General features: G+C 45.1%; 1 protein-coding gene across 6 annotated transcripts in view; it reads right to left on the bottom strand.

Moving 5' to 3' along the window:
* Nucleotides 1-2,103: 2,103 nt before the first annotated feature.
* The window catches only part of SLC43A2 (solute carrier family 43 member 2), a 29,709-nt gene continuing 16,399 nt past the window's right edge, over nucleotides 2,104-15,413 (bottom strand). For all 6 annotated transcript variants that reach the window (XM_065036421.1, XM_065036419.1, XM_065036420.1 and 3 more), the window contains 9 exons: nucleotides 13,860-13,952; nucleotides 13,272-13,405; nucleotides 12,630-12,832; nucleotides 11,860-12,003; nucleotides 8,243-8,381; nucleotides 7,671-7,803; nucleotides 6,749-6,822; nucleotides 4,922-5,045; nucleotides 2,104-4,361 (listed from right to left, as the gene is read on the bottom strand). In XM_065036421.1, coding sequence (XP_064892493.1) covers nucleotides 4,200-4,361; nucleotides 4,922-5,045; nucleotides 6,749-6,822; nucleotides 7,671-7,803; nucleotides 8,243-8,381; nucleotides 11,860-12,003; nucleotides 12,630-12,832; nucleotides 13,272-13,405; nucleotides 13,860-13,952 — 1,206 coding nt within the window. In that variant the 3' untranslated portion in view covers nucleotides 2,104-4,199. The remainder of the gene's footprint in view (nucleotides 4,362-4,921; nucleotides 5,046-6,748; nucleotides 6,823-7,670; nucleotides 7,804-8,242; nucleotides 8,382-11,859; nucleotides 12,004-12,629; nucleotides 12,833-13,271; nucleotides 13,406-13,859; nucleotides 13,953-15,413) is intronic.

Genomic DNA, 15,413 nt, shown 5'->3' with positions numbered 1-15,413 from the left:
TGTAGCAGTAACTAAATAAAGTTATAAGTGTATATTAAGCAAAACAGCACAGATTTTCTCTGCCACCATTCCATTAGCGCTGTAGAAGACCCTGTTGATGTGGGTTAGGTAGTGACAGATTAGTGAAAGGAAAATAACTGTTGCCCTCCCTTCCTCACTCTGTTGTTTATTTTTTTTGTTTGTGATTTTGTTGTTTTTTAATACAGATGCATATTAAATGCTGGGAACAGTGTTTCCAGAAGGTGCCATCACCTTGACTCTCAGGGCTCCTACAAACAGCAGGTACTCACAGATCAGGTTTCTGCTTCATCACATCGAGCTGGGGATGCTCCTACAGAAGAGATGAAGTGTTTCAAATCACCACCCTTCTTGCACATCTCATATGGATGCAGGGAAGAGGGTACAAGGGGCATTAAAAAAAAACACAAAACAAAACCACCCACAACCTACAAATTCTAGCATTTAGGAGTTATGAAAGTAGTTAAAACACAGTGATCTACATTTGAGTTATACAGGTAAATGTATTATTGATTTAAATTGATGTGGCCCTTTGGTAGCCCGTTAATTTTTTCCACAAGGTGGCTCACGCACATAGAGGAGCACATCAGGAATTCTCTTGGTCCTGCATCGCTTGGCCAGAAAGCAGCACTGCTGTTTTCCACTCCAAACGTATGTAATCCACAATTACATTTCCATAAGCATCAAAGAACGAGGCAAACTGCCTGTGAACAATCACGTATAGCAGGACCACCCCAACAGTGTTTGTTTCTGCACCATGCAAGACAAAATTCAGAGGAGGCTGAAGCCACAATTCTCTGTCCTCCACGGGGCTCACCCCTGCAGGATGGGCAGCATTGAAGCAGTTATGCCACAATCAATAGAGTATTCACACATCTTGCATGCAAATACTTCCTTTTTTGATAGATAAATTTGAAAATGCTTTTTTAATTAGTTGAGTTCACACCTGTCAGAGTAAATTAAACCCCACAAGATCAGACCGGTGTTTCACCTAGCCTAGCATATATTTTCTTCATCTTCGACCGATTCTTAAGAGACAGAGCATGAAGAAAAGTAATATTTCCTTGGCGTAACTTCCTTATTTACAGCTACTTAAAATCTCCCTGAGTCAATGGATGCATCAGACCATTGTTTAACCAGCCCCTTTCAAAAGTTCTATTTCTCTTCCCCACTATTCTCTGCAGCAACAAATTCCATGATTTGACAGTGCATGAGGAAGTGCTCCCCTTCGCCTGTTCAGCCCAATAACTAAAACCTCATTGTGTACCCACTAGTCCTGGTGATCGCAAGCCAAAGGCAAACTCCAGCTGCAAACAGAGCCTGAAACTGGGACTCGAAGGCATGAGCTCTGTTCCTCAGAGCTGACCAGCAGCTTCTGGACACCACAGCACAGCAGCAGAGACAGTAAGCACATTCATCCACCATTTTATCAGATGAAACTGGGTTAGAGGATATTCCTAACAAACTGCGAACTGCAGCAGGGAGGTAGACAGCAGGAATGAAAGGGTTGTCTTTGTTTAATTTAGCTGCACATACTTCAAAGGCAGCATAACCTCCACTGTGACTTCATGAAAATGTGCCATTCTCTGTATTTTACCATTTTGCAAAGCTATTTGTATCAGGAATGTGAATGATGCAAGAGTGGATGTTATGGTGTTCAGCATTCTGAAAGGGAGGTGGAAGCAATGCTGTGTTCACACAGACACCCTCCAACAGCTGTCTCTATTTTAAGACACTGTGACTGTGGCTCAGACACTCACTCATCTGAGCTGTTAGTGAAAAAAGATGCTTAATCTGTCATTGTCATGTCGCAAATATCTCGGAGCAAGAGTATGAATCATCTCAAAATATTTAGGAGCAAGTATAGTAATATGAAATGCAGAAATCTGCAGAAAGCCCTCTGGAAATCTCAGCAAGCTGTGCTGCTGCTGGTAGGCCTCCGAACGTTACTTGAGACAATGCCAGGTGAACAGGAAAATGAATCAAAACTCCACCTCCTTAATTATTGCTTGACACAAAAGAAATATAAGGTCACTAAATCATCACCAAAGCTAGAGGCCAACAGAAGACAAGAATTTCTAAAAGTTTAAAGTGTTGACAGCAGGCAAGAAGGCTGTCTTGGAACAAACACATTTAATAAAGGCGACACATTAAAAAATATTCCACAGATGTGTTAAATACTCAAGTGGCAAGTCACGTCCCACTGAGTGACTGAAGACTAAGAGGTACCACCATGCAGTGCAGTTGCATCTGAACTGCCCACAGGAGCTTGGACAGAGGTGGTGGCTGGAGATGGCGCTGCTGTCCCACAAAGCTGCCTCCTCACCCTGTGCTGGCAAGGCCACCAGCCAGGGACCTCGCAGGGCTTCCAGCCAAGGCTCCGCACAGAAGGTCACCAAGCTTGCTCCTCCAGAAAGGTGAAGGCCTGGCCAATTTCCAAGTAATTTCTCCGAGGAAGGTCCGAGCGCACTGTTGTTTCTAATCCCCAGCTTAGAACCAACGGCGCAGTGAGCAAGTCTTGTACTTTTCCAACCAGATATAAAGAAGTCCAATGACTTACCCCCTGCCAGGCTTTGCAGTAATGCAGGAGCTGAGTGTTCAGAAAGCACCACCACAACATCTTCATAACTGTTTTATTTCTGCCCCCAACCTTCCCGCAGCCAGTAGCTCAGCCCAGCACAGGCGCTGCTTAACACCCTCTGATGTTCATCCTCAACGCTGCATAGTCCTGCTCCGAGCAGGTCCAAATGGTTAATGCCAGTCACAAAACTACAGAGGCTGAGCTACGGACCTCAACAAGAAGGTTAAGGGCAGAAATGTCTACTTTAGACAAGACTTAGGAAAATCACTATAAAAATAAGCAGGTTAAGAATTCCCTTTGTATTTCCTCCATGCCAAACAGGCCTGGGGCACCTTTACCCACATGTATTGCTCTGGAAGTCATCTTCACCATACAATCAATCACCATGTACTCTGTCCAGACAGAGCATGAACATTGTAGAAGGCTCTTAATACAGCCAAACCAGCAGCTTTTTGGTCAGTCACAGTAACCTGGTGTTCAGCAGCTTGGGGGCTATTATCAGGACAATGTAAATAAGCTATGGCTAGGGGAAGAATGACATCACCACATCACCCTGCCATGTATCCACAGGATCCAGTTACCAGACACAAAGGAGTGTTCTGTACTCTTGATTCTTTTGAACAAGAAGTCAGCTCATGACACAAACACCAAAGTATCTGAGCCCCAGAACTCAGCTCCAAGGAGCTTTTCCACTTTACTAAATACATGCTGCTGCTCCCCTCCTGGGGTCACATCAGAGGGAAGAAGAGGCAAAAGGCAACAAGTCTCAAAGCACTTCATCGGTAAACAAGATCCAATTCCTATCTCAAAGGTTCCAGGACTTCAGACAGTTTAAAAACACATACAGGTGGTTTTCAGGCTGGGAAGAAGAATTCCAGGCCTTTGAAGACTTGGTCTAGGAACAAGCAGTCCACTAGGCTCTTCATTTCAGTGTGGAAGGCAGATCCATTGCTCATAGTCTGTGTCATTTGCAGTAATAAAAGGTTTGGGAGCTGTCAGTGCTAGCAGCCAACATTTAGCAATACACTGAAGCTGTGCTCATACACATAGGAATAAAAACCCCTTCCCTGCCTCAGAAACAGTCTGGGGTATGTCTGGACAGACAGTTAAAACCACTGGGTCCAGCTACACATCAAGCAGAAAGACCATTATGAAGCCTCAGTGAGGGAGAGTGCAGCTTGCATCTGAGACAATGTCAGCCAAGGCTGGGGGAAGAGAGGAAGAAAACACTCCAGTGTGTTACATTTGCCAACTCAAATTATGGTCTTTCTTCCCTCTTCCCTCACGCCTCTATTCCTTCTCTCCTTAATTTCCTATGCAGAGGCTCTACCACTGGAGAGTGCGATCAGGGGATAATTTAAGACACAATATCTGTGTGGCCTTTCTAAAAAGGAAAACTGTCCTGTGTTCTGGAGAAAGGAGTGGGAAGTCTCCTCCTGCCGTACATCTGAGAAAAGCTCAGTCATGATGTTCAGTCCTCACTCCAGTGACGAGCAGAGACTGGCAGAGCCAGGAGACAAGAAGCCTGGCTTAGACCACAGGTAGAGCCCACGGATGTGGTAGGAACATGTACAGGGGAGGTTGTATTTGAAGCACCAGTTTAAACAAAGGCTTCCTCGTTGGGAGTGCCATTGATTTTGAAGAAAAGTTTGGCATCATCCATCTTCTGTTTTTTTTCTCTCTCTAGCCTGCGTCTGTAACAGACCAAGTAGATTGGAAGGCAGAAACCCAGGAAGCTCATGGCAAGCAAGCCAACGTTCACCTGCAGAAAGAAAGATAAAAACACAATTTAGGCAGGTTAGGAAGATGACAACCCAGTCACACATGCCAAAGTGTCAGAACCCAGCCCATGTCATTCAGCTGTGGGCAAAGCAGCAGACATGCCACTCAGTGTATTGGCAACAACCTCCACTGTATTTATATTTACACTTTGTGTGCCCAGAGCATCACATCTATAAGCTAAATGACTTCATGATTCTGTGATTCTCTTGTAATTGCTGCAAGAACGTGTTGCTCTGGATCATGGCTGCGGGAGTCTTGCCACAAAGAACATGCAGGGCAGTTTAAGCTGCAGTTCTTTAAAAGCAAGTTTGCTGACTGAAAAGCAACAGGCTGCTGGGTTAGGCACATGTGGCCTAGAGACCAGGACTCTCCCCAGGACCACCCATATCCTGACTTTTAACAAGCTGCAAACTGAAGGACAGTTAAAATCCCAGCTGTTTTTAACCTTGGTCCATGCACAGGAGTCCTTTTGTTTTCAAAGAAATGAGCCAAGGTCATCTTAACCACCAAGCTTTCATGTTAAATTTGAGAAGAACTTGCCCAGAGAGGGTCTCCTTCCAAAGGTCCCGTCAATGCCATGAAAAGAGGCTGTTGCAGAAGGGCAAAGAGGGCGCTGATCAACGACTGCAACCCTGTCAAGCTGCCAAACTGAGTGGAGGGGTATCTGTGAACAGAGAAAGAACAGCATTATTATATGTCACCTTGACTGTTCACATCACCTAGATCTGATTACATTCCCAGTTGACTAACACAACAGAGCACAGTCCCAAGACAGGCGTAACATGAACTTCTCTCTCCTGGACTTATGTATATAACTACCTCTTTTTACAGAGTATTTCATTATAGCTGGTGGTGTGCACAGTGCTCTCTAGAGCAGAATGCAGCTGGTGACCAGGCTGGAGCCTTCTTCTGCAGATTATTCTCATCCTGAACTCTCAAACTTAAGTATCAGATCCAGTACTTGTGTTGTGCAGCTGTACTGTAGGCAGGTGGAAGAGCTTATACAACTACTGTTTGTATTGCAAAGAGAAAGGAGTGCTGCTATTTACAAGTTAAAAGCGTAGTCTCTTTATCCAGATGACAGCATTTGCCACTGAGCAATCATTTTCATCTGGTCATAACAATCTGCTCCCTTTAGAAGTGAGCGAAACCTGCACAACAGGTTAGTATGTGTTTTCCTTTTTAGAGGATAAGTCTGATCCTATGTCAAACTAAACAATACCGTTGATTGGAAAGTGCTGAATATCAGATACTACTAATGGAAAAATAAATTTCAGGAACAGTCTAACACCTTTCTCTTCTCATGACTGAACAGTGTTTAAAAAAGCTCAGGTGAAACTAAGCTTTGAAAGAAAGAAGTGAATCAAAACCTTCAAACATTCAAAGAAGTCACATTCAAAGGAAAAATATCTCCCTCCAGGAAGCTCCAGAGAGTTTCAAAGGTCAAACAGGATTCATTTACTAGCAAGCTGATATGTACAGCAACAGGCATTTACCTTGCTTAAGACAAAAATCTTTTCCTTCTAGCTGCCATGGAACCAAAAGTTTATGCATTTTTGAAGCAGAGTCCTAGATGGGTTTTCTAGTCTGGATTCCTCAGACACTGGGACCAAAATCTTTAACAGAGTCTATGGAGTTGTGGAGTCTCCGTCCATGGAGATATTCAAAACCCAATTGGACACAGTTCTGGGCAGCCTGCTCTAGCTGACCCTGCTTGTGCATGAGGGCTGGACTAGGCGGTCTCAAGAGGTCCCTCCCTATCTCAATGACTCTATAGTTCTCTAAAAGATAACAGATTCTTTCTGCTCCTCTGTCCAACAGCTCAGGACAGAGGGGCAGGTCTGTTTTCAAAACCAAAAACAATGCCTAACAAAGAAGAGAGTATTTAGATCCAGGTATTGATAATTTTGATCAGTTGAAAACAGGATGGATGATCTGTCCTGGGAAAAGGAGGAGGCACCACTAAGGGTATGTTGAGCAATGCTTTACCAGTGTAATTTCAGAAGCAGACCAGTAGCAATGGATTCAATGACATTAATGTTTTACCTGTTCACATGCACATAGCTACTCATTGAAAGACAAAAAAAGCATTGAGTTTTTACTATATAACCTTAGTGTCAATAGCCTCATCTCACCTGAGGCCCATATAAAGCTGTGCCTGCCTCAGGCTGTTTCTAAACAAGGAAGGAATCAGCCAGGACTTTAGTCCAACTACTGTCATCCAGTGGTGACTGTGGAAACAAGTTACATCATTTTTTCCCCTCTGACCACAAAGACTTGATTTCCTGATCTCCTCCTCACCTGAACAGCTTATCCCAAACCAGTTTATCTGGCCAGCCATATATTATTAGGTAAGCAAAGACTTACACAGCTGCATAGAGGCCTCCCACAGCCGAGTGGATGAATCCTCTCACGATTGTGTGCAAAATGAAGGAAAGAATCTGAAAAGAGAAGCAGAAAAATGTCACATCCTAGGTATCACCCAGGTGTGTCAGGCCCCAACACACAACCCCTCCTAAAAGCTGTTCTTTCCAGTACAGAGGTGGGATTGAGGAACCCAGAACCAAAACCTGATCAGCTCAAGGGAAAAACTGTACTCCTCTGTAAAAATGCTGCTTTCTCCTTCCTTTGCAAAGGCTGACACGGAGTGCACCCTGAGGTTAACCACACACAAGACCCACCACATTTGCAGATGGCACTGCTACTGTGCCCTGGGTCACTATGCTTCTTTACTGCGCTTGTGGCCAATTTAGTTAATTTTCCACAAGTTATTGCAGACAATACGCAAGTGTAAGCAAGCTATATCCGTTTGCTTACCTCATCAAGGCATGTTTAAGTATAGTGTAAAGTCACTAAGCTCCTCTGCCAAAAACAGGTGGTGCCACAAAATAAATATTTTAACAGGTTTATAATCCCATGGCAACCACTGGGCATTGCATTTGATGCAGAAATAAGCTGTTGTATATATTGATGTCATGCTGCTTACAGCAAATTTTTTGACCATCAAGCAGCTTAAATGGAGCCCAGGTTAAATGCACAGGCACTGCCGAGAGGATCCCTATAGGGAAGTATTTGTTGTGGATCAACTGTGACACTTTAACTACAGCTACTTCTTTAGGTTCTCTCAAGAGATGTAAACTGCACAATATTATTTGTTTTAACTCTAAGTCCTCTGGCCACTAGCTGGTTCTGCTGGCTTGCAGGACCTCCTGGCACTGTCCCGCCTGTCACTTTGTCACAACCCACCCTGGCAGCCCCTCCAGCACACCCAGATGTTTGACCTATTCACCTGCAACGGTAGATTAGGAATAAGACAGGTGATTCCAAATCCAACCAGCAGGACATTTGTGAATACAAAGGCATTGGTGGCGTTGGTGATTTTCTGGATCTGGCGATCACGCTTTTTCTTTTTCTTGTCACTTCTGGAAGGACAGTAAAACCTACGTTACAAAAAGCACTTACAGCAGCTACTGGAACTCACAGCAAGATTCTCCACATATCACATCAACTCTATCTAAACCAGTTTGGCTAGAGGTCTGCCTAAGGAGATGGTGGCATCTCCATCAGAGGAAGCTGAGGAACATCTGGGCAATTATTTCAGTGCTGTTACTCTTACTGTTAGGCTAGAAGGGTAGTCTGAGCCTCCCCTGCTACAACTTAAATTTGCTCTTCTTGACTGATCTTAGTGGACATGGAAGATAGCTTGGTCCTTTCCTCTGCAATTATCAAGTCTTCCTTCAGGCTTGCTTTTCTATACTGAAGAAACAATATTCTTTTCAGTCTTTCATCACAAAACACATCATGCAGAGCAGAACAAGCCTGCTACGTGGCTGCATGTCGCGTGTGGCGCACACTACGCACTGCTCAGCGTTGTTCTCCTCATTCTCTTCAGAGCCATCGTCGCATTCTTTCAGTCGCCAGTCCATGATGTACCCGATCACAGGTGCTGTCAGCAAGCACAGCAGTTGCAATACCCCAAAAATGGAAGTGTAGAGAGCCACTGCAGGGGAAAAACAAATTAAAGAGCTGTCAGTCTGCCCAGTGATACCACAGCAGCACCAGAAACTGTGCCTCCCCATTGATCACTCTCATTAATAACCCAGACCCCATGTACTCCCAGGCAGGGCTGAAAGAGCTGGGACACCAAAGTCTCGCCTCATCATTCACCCTCCCTGAGCTATGACATTAGAATGGACATACTGGGACATTTGCCTCAAGCACTCTGATCCTGCACTAGTATTCTCTGAGCAGCACCAGCCCAACAGCACGTAAGGCTCCCGAAATGGTGCCCAGTAACTGTTCACTGCTAATGAGGTTTATTCTGGTTAGGACCAACAGGGAAAGCTCTTACAAGCAATATATCCTGCACAGCCAACCCTGCCTTATGCAGCTCCTCCCCTGCCTTGCTGGGAACTGCAGCTACATCATCTCCAGCTGGGAAGCTCCAACAAGGACAAGCCAGGCTGGGAAGGTGAGGACTAACCCATTTTGTGCTGAATGGACAAGTTTGGAGGGAGGGGGAGGGGAGATGAACAGCAAAAACCACAGCATCTGAGAGCAATCATTACAAAATCCAACTGATGAAAATTCCCTGTGTCTTAAAGATGGGAGAAATGTCTACACAGCTTGCTAAGGGAAAGCTGATGCCAGCAGACATAGAAGAAACTGTCCCCTCCTGTTACTGAACAGTTCCCCCACCCTGCAGTGCTCTTTCCACTTCCTCTCTGCAGCCCACGTGATGGTTTTTTAGGCTGGTGAGTCGTGGTCTACCACAGCTCTGAAATAAGGATGCAAGTCTGAAATTGCCCTTCCCAGCACAGGCTGCTTACAAGTTACAGCACTATAAGCAAAACAACTAACAAAATTTCAGTTTGACTTTCCCAATGCATTTCTAGATCCATCCAAAGCAGCAGAGCCAGAATTTATACCAAAATCAACCTGGTAATGGAATGAAGCTTCCAACAAGCCTTTGTCTCCTCTACAGTTCTAGAAAACCCCAGCAGGGCTGCCCTGCTGTGCCCAGGCATGGCACCAGATGATACTTTCTTGGCTGTGGTTGCTGGCAAGGGAACCAAGAGGAACTTCCAACTCCAACCTCTAACCTCACATTCATGCCCCCATTACCTCCGCAAAGCCAAGCCCTGAAGCGGCCCCACATCCCATCCCATTATAGCAACTGCTGTAGCCAAGACAGACAGGTGACATCACCCTCTACAAACACTCCTGGAGCTGATTTGCTGTTGTCTGGTTATTTTTTAATAGAGGTTAAGAAGCAAACCACCCTGGCATGTTTTGCCTCTTCATGCTATTCTGAACACTTAATCTTGGGCTTTAAACAGCAAAAGCAGATGCCAGCTTGAAACGGAACAAAATTTATGGGGTCAGCAAGATAAGAGGAGACTGTAGCTGCTACAAAACAAAGCTTCCTCAATTTATCCATCATCTTAAAAAACAGTCTTTCCTGAGGAAAGAAGAAGAGAACAACACCTAGCAAATACCAGCAGAAGCAGACATGGCAGAAGTAGAAGCCTGCATAGAACAAACAGAAAAAGGGTGCACACGTGGAAACAACCTTCGACATGCACTGTTCTACATGTCTTTCCCTCAAAATTACCCTGAGCAACCACCTCATACAGCTGAATTTTCCAGCCCACCCTGGATTCTACCCAAGGTCTCCAAGCATTACTGGATTCAAAAGCAAGGTGACCATTTGTGAAAGATGCAGCCAAATTTCAAGTTCTACACACAACAGCTCTACTCTCTCTCCTGCCTTCCTACAACACAATTATACAGCCATTTGCAGCACTACAGAACTCCTTAGCTTCTCCTCCATCTTTTGGGGGTTTTCAGAAGAGAAGTAGCCACAGGCTGACTGCTTCTTCCACCCCCAGGTTCCATGAGAGGTCTGAGTCCTCAATCTGCCCAGGAAGCAGGACTTTGAAGGACACAGTCCCTCACTGCAACTTAAGGACTTTACTATCCATCTGAATGATTCTCCCCACATCCTTCTCTGTTCTGCTCCTGGCAATATTTAAGTTTTCTTTAACCATAATACTTGCATGGTGGACTCAACTCTTCTTCCTTTGCTGAGTGCTCCTGGGAGCAGCTGCAGGTGGAAGGAACTCTAAACAAATAATGTGCAAGTAAATAAGTGCAATAAGAATGAAGAATCCAAGGGAGCAGCATCCCATTCTCCCCTGAACCACACAGATTACATTTCTAGAGAGCTGCAAACACCTTGGAACTGCTTTTGCAGCCTGACACTGTTGCAACCAGACAACCCCACTATTTTGCTGATGCCATGGAAACACCAAGACACGGACTGCACTGCAAGCCCAGGCTACATTCAGGGCAAGGAGGGGGAAAATGGGAAGAAATCTCAAAGGTGGCACAGAAAATTGCAATACACCCAAGGGGCATGATCTCTTTAAGACAGAGCTTGATCTAAACAGAATTAACATATATAGTTAACATTAATCCTAAAATACCAAGGAGGGATGCAAGGAAAAAATGAAAGAGAAGTAGCTAGAGCAAGCCAGGATAAAAAGAAAAAAGAAAAGAAAAACTATCAGTCTGCAAGAGTTACAAGGTAAGCAGAAAACTAAGCTGTGTTGGGAAAGGTAGGCAGCGTGAAGTTTGTCCTGTTTACTGTTTAATGTCTAAATGGGCTCTTGAGCCAGGAGATAAAGAGCTGAATGCTGCAGGCTGTCAAGAAACAAAGCAATTCAGGGAATGCCAGGGCACTTGGAGTTTCCTTCCCTCCCCCCAGAGCTCACTCCTGTTTTCAGAGGACTGCCTCTTGATTTATCAGCTTCATGCAATCCAGATTTAACAAGCTCAAACTGGATCTCACTACAAAGGACCAAAAAAAACAACAACCTTAAGTCTTGTTGAAAATACCCAGGATTGCAAAACAACTAAACTAATGTACTCTTTCCTGTTTGCTCCATGTACTGAATCAGAGCTATAAATACAGACAAGTCCAGAGCAGCAAGCACCCCCCACCCCCAGCCTCCCTGGCACTCACCAAGCTGCACAAAACAGCTGTGACTTCACTTCTCCCACCCCCGGGTGCTGGGCTGAGACACCTAGTCCTGCCATTAGTCACGAGAGTCAGCTGCTCTGTACTTTGTGCTTGTTTAGGATAAGCAAAGCAAATACCTGACAAAATAGGTTTTCCAATTAAAAAAATACTACTTTCAACAATTTATCCGGGGAAATACCATGGAACAGCATTTAACAAACACTGGGCTAAAATTAATTTGACATTCAAGTGCCTACCTTGCTGTCCCTCTGTCTGGGGCCAGTTCCAGCCCCCTGCCAGACCCTACCAGCAGCTGTCAGCTGCACTCTGACACCACTAATTACCCAGCAGATAACACTGTGCATGGCCATCAGGCTCACTGGCCTCTTGCAAGGCTTGAGTCTGGGTCAGGCCTCAGTTCCAAAGCAGCAGATAAGTCTCCAGGTTACCCTACCTTGATCTTCATCTCCAGAGAGAAACTCAAGGATGGTATTCATGGCCCCCATGTAGAAGATGAGCCGCAGCTGCGTGACACACATGGTGATAAGGCTGAGCAGCAAGATAGGACTGAAGACACTCTTCATGAAGGAGGGAGAAGCTGCAGAAGGAAGAACAGGGTCTCTGAAGAAGGCAACATACCTACACAAACATGTACCATTTCAGAAGAGGCTTTGGCCTCTGGGCTAGCAGGTCTTCTCCTAACTAGCCATACCAACGCCCTGTGCCAATGGCAGCTCAAAGGAGTCCACAGTCAGCAACTACCTGGTCCCTTACAAACTTCCATAACAAACAGCTAGAGATGTTTGGAGTTTGCCCACCAGTAACCAGGGCAAGGTAGGAAGACTCACCTAATTCTGTGGATTAGAGCAAAAGGAAGCTTCAAACTATTTGCTTTGGCCATACTCCCAATTAAGGAAGGCTTGGTCATGATGGCAACAGTCTACCTAAGAGACAGTGGTGACCAGCTGCACTGTCCTTCTGTGGCCATGCCAGTCACCCACACTGTTGTCCTCACCACTGGCAAGAACATACAGTTTATTTAGTCAAGTATACATGGGCAGGATTCCTTATATAACTGAACTTGTATTTAAATAATGGTGGCTGGCACGTGGCCCTGGCAACACGTGGATCTATCGCTATCTCGTAAACAAGCCTGGAGCAGAACAGAGAGGCCGATGGCCCCGTGCCAGCACAAGCACCCCTGGGGCACCCACGGAACCACACCTGTGTTGTCAGGCTGGCACTTCACTTCTAGGTCCACCGTAGACAGACAGAGCTTATTGTTCTCTTGCAAGGCTGCCGGCTCCTTGGGGCCCTTCATGGAGCTCCCCACACTGAGACGGCGTCCCACAGTTGTTACTTGCTTGTAAAACTGCTTCCCGGTGATTTTGTGGTCAAATCCCAGCCAGCTGAACTTTATTTTCACCCTGTTGGGCAGTAAAGAGCATGACAGCTGCAACACAGGATAGGGAATCAGAGGCAGCACAGTTGCAGGAGTCAGAAAGGCTACGTGTGGATTCAAGGCACTAGTTTTCACCTACAAACCCACAAATGGTCTGGATCCAGAGCACAGAGATACTTTCCCTGAGCCAATTTGGCCCACATCAATATAGAAATACTTATGACTACTGACAGATAGTTTTCCTTCATAATTCCTTCCTATGCTCTGGAAAGTTCAACTTTTCACAGACATTCACCTGTCAAGACAAAGCTAATGGCAGACAAACCCTCAACCTAAAAAGGAATAGCACCAATAAACAACATGCAAGGGAGTTCCCTGTTCACTCCTCTTAATTAGCAGTGTCAGCACTTTCTAGAAGATTAAGAATGGGATTAGCCCTCAAGGCCAGTCTAGAGGACACTTACGAATAGTCCATGTCTTCTGGTCCTGGGAAAGGCTCCAGTGGCCAATTGAAGAAGCAGTTGAGGAATACTAGTCCTGCACAGCTTGCCCAGACAAGCAGAATAAGGATGAAGGAGACCCCAAAGTCATATATAACCTGAAAATCACAAGTTTTGGCTATAAGAGCAGAAAGATACTGCAATATTGTTTGAATGTAGCCTGAGAGGACGCTGTGGGAAAGAACATGCTACATTTAAAGTGGGTTTAACTCAAGTGGTAACAAAGAACAGTTCTGTAACAAAACTACATACATATACTACTTAGAGCTTAAAAGAGCAGACTTTCATTAAAAAAAAAGATGTTCAGTTTTTCACTTCTACTTAGCACCTTTAAAATTTTTCTGTCTATTAGCAAACAGATCATTCTATTTGCAGTATTTTTTGCATTCTTGACACAATCACTTGGAGGTTTTTCAACAGATGGGAACTGAATCTTGCAAATGCAGATCTCTGTAAACAAGTACTTTAACAAACAGTCCCTCTTTCTTTCCACATTATTGCTAAACGGTGCAAAACTTCAGCAAGTCATGAGTCACAAGTCCAGGGCCTCACCTTGATTCCTGGAAAAGTCACAGCAGAGGAAGCATAGGAGCCAATCATCAGAGCAATGAACGTGGAACGAAGGTCACCGAACATGTTGGGCAGCTGGGGAAAGAAAACTTGTTTGAAACAGGCTGCTGCCAAGGGAAGATGAAGAGGGAAGGAGGATTTCTTGAGAAGACATAAAACTAGTGGCAGCCATAAATCTACCATTTAGTATTAAGACTTCTGGATACCAGAATGTGAAGCAGAAAGTTTTACTTAAGAATGACTTGGCCCTTCAGGATATTGCTCTGCAGGTTGCATTGGTGTCTCCAGTGTCAGAGAACATCTAGAACCCAAGATTTATGTGCTTAATGACACTGCTTCTATCCAGACTGACAGCATACTTTGCATTGGTTACCTTTAGCACTGGACTGTTTGCTGCAGCCCTTGTGCTTTCTTTAAGAGTTCCTCACCACATGTCTGTAGCCACCATCTCCAAAAAAATATGTGCCCAAGTTCTCCATTTATCACCCTCTTTTTAGTCAAGAGTTGTTAGAAACAGACTGTGATAGCTACACAGTCTTTAACACACCCTGCAACACCTTAAACTGCCAGGTTTGTTTATACATCTTGGTTCAGCACCCAAATCTTTGCAGTAGACCAGAAAATTCTTGTTACAACAAGAAGGAACAGAGACAAACACAAACTGGGTTACTGTTGGCCTGTTCGCATTTCCATTTCTAGCTAGGTCCCTGGCTAATTCTGCAAAGGCAGACTTTCTCTGCAAGAGGGGCTAAAATTGATCATTTCTGCATCAGTTGGATGGCTCAGATGCCTCAGCACACTAGCTTGGAGTTAGGTGCAGGAAAGTAATCACAAACACCAGGTATCCAAGGCTCTATTGCCCAGCACAGCTACAAAGCTGGGCTCCTGTCAGGTGTGATGACATTGCTGGGAGCAGAACAGGCTGGTTCTGCAAGGATCTGTTGGGAAAGCAAAGCTCTGGGCTGGGGCAGCGAGAAGCAGCTCAGAGCAGCCACTTCTGCCACCTCACCAGCAAAAGCAGCCCCAGGCTGGTCTGTCCAGCTCCTGCTTCCATTCCAGACCTGAAAACAGAGCAGAACAGGCAGAAAGAGCCATGAGACTTTCCCACTCTCCTGGGAAAGGAGGAACTCCCCATCTTTCTAAGCAACCAGAAGCAAACAAATTCCCATCACTAACCAATAATGGCTGCGAACTGGAAATCACAGCTTTGAAGCTGTAGGCTACAGAGAGCTCAGCCAATACCTCCTGAAGCTGGTCAACGGGCAGAGATTCTGCTGCAGGCAGACAGATTTCCCTCCCACCTCCTTTTTCAGGTCACTTATTCCCTAAATTCACTTCGGCATCACCACCACATCAACCTCAGAGCCAGACACCGTGGGTGCCTTCGAGGACTGAAAGCATAAGCAGCATTTTATCTGCTTAAAGACGCTGCTCAACAAAATGATTCAGAGAACATTAGAGCGAGTCTGAGAAAGCAAACGCTGTCATCACATTCCCCTTCCACCGCTGAAAAACAAATCCATCTTTCCCAAGGGT

The sequence above is a fragment of the Columba livia genome, chromosome 20, assembly GCF_036013475.1.
Source record: "Columba livia isolate bColLiv1 breed racing homer chromosome 20, bColLiv1.pat.W.v2, whole genome shotgun sequence".
NCBI classification, from domain to species: Eukaryota; Metazoa; Chordata; class Aves; order Columbiformes; family Columbidae; genus Columba; species Columba livia.
The sequence above is the reverse complement of the archived record's forward strand: the minus strand, read 5'-3'. Positions and strand labels throughout refer to the sequence as shown.